We start from the raw sequence: 3551 nt of genomic DNA, 5'->3' as shown, positions 1-3551 counted from the left end.
ACACACACACACACACACTTCTACAACACTTTCAGATTCAGATTGGACAGTAAAAAAAGAAAATTCAAAAGTATCAAAATCTTCCTCGTCAAAACCTGCCGCTTTCATTACCCAGAATGCAACTCGACCGGCGTCGCCGACAGTTTGGTGAGAGACCCGGGTTGTATTATGCTAGTAGCAGCTAATGTAGCCGCGAGCTGCTAGCCTCAACCAGAGACGAGGACCTGCAGAGGTCTCGCTTCATTTTTATTTTGGTTTGTCCGTTAACTTCCTGTTTGTCTCTCAGGGTAACAAAGGGGGCGTGTCCGTCCGTCTGTCTTTCTACGGTCACATGCTCTGTTTCCTCAACTGTCACCTGGCTGCTCACATGAACTACGCCTCGGAGAGAGTGGACGAGTTCGAGTACATCATGGACGCCCAGACCTTCGACCGTCAGAAGGCTCCCAGAATTATTGACCACCGGTGAGTAAAAAACTACTATTAAACATGAGTTTATGGTCTCAATCTGTAGTCCCAGGTCTTCTTCAATACAGCATGATGTTCATTCAGTACATTATGGTCCATTCAGAGTCAAACAGACCATTGTATTATTTTGCTTTATATGACGTCCTTAGATTTTAATTTTTTAATGTCTGTATGAACACTGTCACACATTAATTTCCTTTAATTCTTCAATAAATTTAATTTCTCCATCTTTTCTTCTCTATGTCTCTCTCTCCCTCTCTCTCTCTGTCTCTCTCTGTCTCTTTCTCTCTCTCCCTCTCTCTCTCCCCCTCCCTCTCCCCCTCCCTCCCTCCCTCCAGGCTGGTGTTCTGGTTCGGAGATCTTAACTTCAGAATTGAGGACCACGGTATGCACTTTGTCCGGTCCTGCATCAGCGATCAGACCTACAACCTGCTGTGGAGCAAAGACCAGGTATCGATCAGCTGTTCATCCTCCGTTCATATAAACAACACTCGAGTAACCACAACAACATCATCATCATCCACGACTCGTCACATACTGCGTTTATGATTCTATGAAATGTGTCGTCCTCAGTTGACGATGATGAAGAAGAAAGAACGGATCCTCCAGGAGTTTGAAGAAGGGCCTCTGGACTTTCCACCCACGTACAAGTTTGACCGAAACTCTGATATTTACGACAGCAGGTAACAGTTTAACATCACGATGATCAGTATGTCATGTGAAGGGATGAGAACAATATGGGATTATATCGGGATTATATCGGGATTATCCTCACAAGGGTGAAAGCTATCGAGCTCGTTATCATGTAGAGAAGTGAAAAATAGAGCCGGGGGGACTTTATGAGTGACGATTACCTTAATTAAGAGTATTTTATTGTTTGTTTTTTTACTAAGAAAAGATGTGCGTTCTATCTGTGACGTAATAATAATATTTGTTTCTTAACTAAATGTGCGGTGAAGTGATTCCAGTGTGTTTAAGCATCATTTTTAAGAGTTTTAAGCGTATTTTGATGATTATCTGGATAATATCGTGAAATGCAAATCTTTTATTTTTGGGGTCCAGGATAACCGTGACATGAATTATCATATTGTCCCATGTCTAATCATATGTTTGAGATCCCTTCTTACTGCCAGTATTTGCCTCTTAAAACCTTACTTTGTATTTATTCCATCTGCACCGTCTTCACAGGGTCTACAGGACGTGGTTTGGCTTTACGTAAGAGATCAAAAACACATCTGTGTCCACGTCTTCTCTTAATTCACCTAACTACACTTCAGTGTGTGCACGTATACTACTTTTAACCAGTTTTCATGAGGCTTAATGCAGACTATCTTCATCTGTAACAGACTGCAAATCAAGCAAATCCTCTCAAGATGAATGTCAGAAGACTGAAATGCTCGTTTATTTCACAGAATGTTGCCTGAACTGTTCTTCTGAGACAGTTTAAAGGAAACGTGAGGAGTTTTTGAAGTAGATGGAGTTTGGAGAAACAGACCAGCACAAGAGCAAAGTACTGTGCTGCTGTGGACGTACTTTAGACTCCTAAAAGACTCAATATCAGTTTAAATATACAGTACGTATAAAAAGACATTTATGCATCTTTAACGATTAAAGGGGCAGTTTAGATTGTGTGGTTGTATGAGGTACTTCTACATATTCAGTGTATTATCTACAGTAGTACCAGCTGTAAAGTGTAAACTGTTAATAACATATTTTTACCTCTTTTGACCCTTTATGACGGGTAAAATTACTGTTTTTGTCAATGGAGTCTGGTGGCATTAAAGAGAATAGATAACGGCTTCCGTCATAAAGGGTCAAAAGAGGTAAAAATATGTTGTTAATAGTTTACACTTGGCTCCCAAGCTGGTACTACTGTAGATAATACACTGAGTATGGAAGAAGTACCTCATACAACCACACCTGAAAAAGATCTAAACTGACCCTTTAAGATGCATAAATGTGTTTTCATGAGATGCACTAAATGTGTGTTTCCAAAACCTTCCACAGGGTTCAATCAGTGTTCCATATTTACCCTCATGTGTGATCCCTTCACACTGCTTTCAGAGCTTGTTCAGAGTACATAAAAGCTATAAAACAACATAACATGTTTAGAACAGCTGCTACACATAACAGTTAACATGCATGGCCACAGATAGATGTGTTATACAGGCGCTATGGCTGTGGATGGTTGGCTGTGTGTTGGATTATGAATGGATTTCTTTTGTAATGTCACATTAACTATAACAACGTGTATAATATGATCTTATTGTACACATATTTGATCATGTAAATTTGAATTTAATCGCATCCAGACATCTGAATCGCTGCCAACAGCGCTTTTTTTTTTTTTTTGGTCAGCAATCAAATATGTTTAATGTTTTCATCGTTGCCAGAAAATTGGCCACAAAAATAGGGACATGGGTGAAATGGATAGTTGTCTTTGTCTCCCGGCTAAACTCCGCCTCTCTGCTCTCTGTCCAGCGGTAAGAAGCGTAAACCCGCCTGGACCGACAGGATTCTGTGGCGGCTCCGACACAAGGCCCCGCCCCCTGACGAGCAAAGTGAAAACACGGTCGACCAGGAGGCGAGGAAGGTGGAGGACGAGGATGAGGACGAGGATGAAGAGTACCCGCTGAGGATCAGGCAGGACTTGTACACCAGCAACATGGAGTACAGCGTCAGTGACCACAAGCCCGTCATCGGCGTCTTCACGCTGGAGGTGATGTTTACACTCAACATGGTGAAGAATGATGTCATCACGTCCTGCATGTTGTCGTGCACCTTCACGTTTTCAGACGTGACTGTAACAAATAGTTCACTGATAAAAGAGACATTTACATGTTTTAGGGATTTTACAAAGAAGACAAATTCATTTTTTTAGATGAAGAAGTAAAAATCTACATTTTAGTAAAATATTTTGCAGCCAAAACAAATTGTTTACATGGTCTGTCTGTCTCTCTGTCTCTCTGTCTCTCTGTCTGTCTCTCTCTCTGTCTCTCTGTCTGTCTCTCTCTCTCTGTGTCTGTCTCTCTCTCTGTCTCTGTCTGTCTGTCTCTCTCTCTCTCTCTCTGTCTCTCTCTCTGTCT

At 41.4% G+C, this 3551-nt stretch overlaps 1 protein-coding gene across 2 annotated transcripts in view; it reads left to right on the top strand.

Moving 5' to 3' along the window:
• Window positions 1-6: 6 nt before the first annotated feature.
• LOC116378077 (inositol polyphosphate 5-phosphatase K-like) overlaps window positions 7-3551 on the top strand; it is a 7536-nt gene continuing 3991 nt past the window's right edge. The window contains exons 1-5 of one of the 2 annotated variants that reach the window (XM_031839890.1): window positions 7-462; window positions 804-915; window positions 1039-1148; window positions 1654-1680; window positions 2947-3184. In XM_031839890.1, the coding sequence (XP_031695750.1) occupies window positions 332-462; window positions 804-915; window positions 1039-1148; window positions 1654-1680; window positions 2947-3184 (618 nt within the window). In that variant the 5' untranslated portion in view covers window positions 7-331. The remainder of the gene's footprint in view (window positions 463-803; window positions 916-1038; window positions 1149-1653; window positions 1681-2946; window positions 3185-3551) is intronic. The other variant, XM_031839891.1, reaches the window with a different exon arrangement.

The sequence above is a fragment of the Anarrhichthys ocellatus genome, unplaced genomic scaffold, assembly GCF_004355925.1.
Source record: "Anarrhichthys ocellatus isolate YVR2014 unplaced genomic scaffold, GSC_Weel_1.0 scaffold2036, whole genome shotgun sequence".
In the NCBI taxonomy this organism is placed as follows: domain Eukaryota; kingdom Metazoa; phylum Chordata; class Actinopteri; order Perciformes; family Anarhichadidae; genus Anarrhichthys; species Anarrhichthys ocellatus.
The sequence above is the reverse complement of the archived record's forward strand: the minus strand, read 5'-3'. Positions and strand labels throughout refer to the sequence as shown.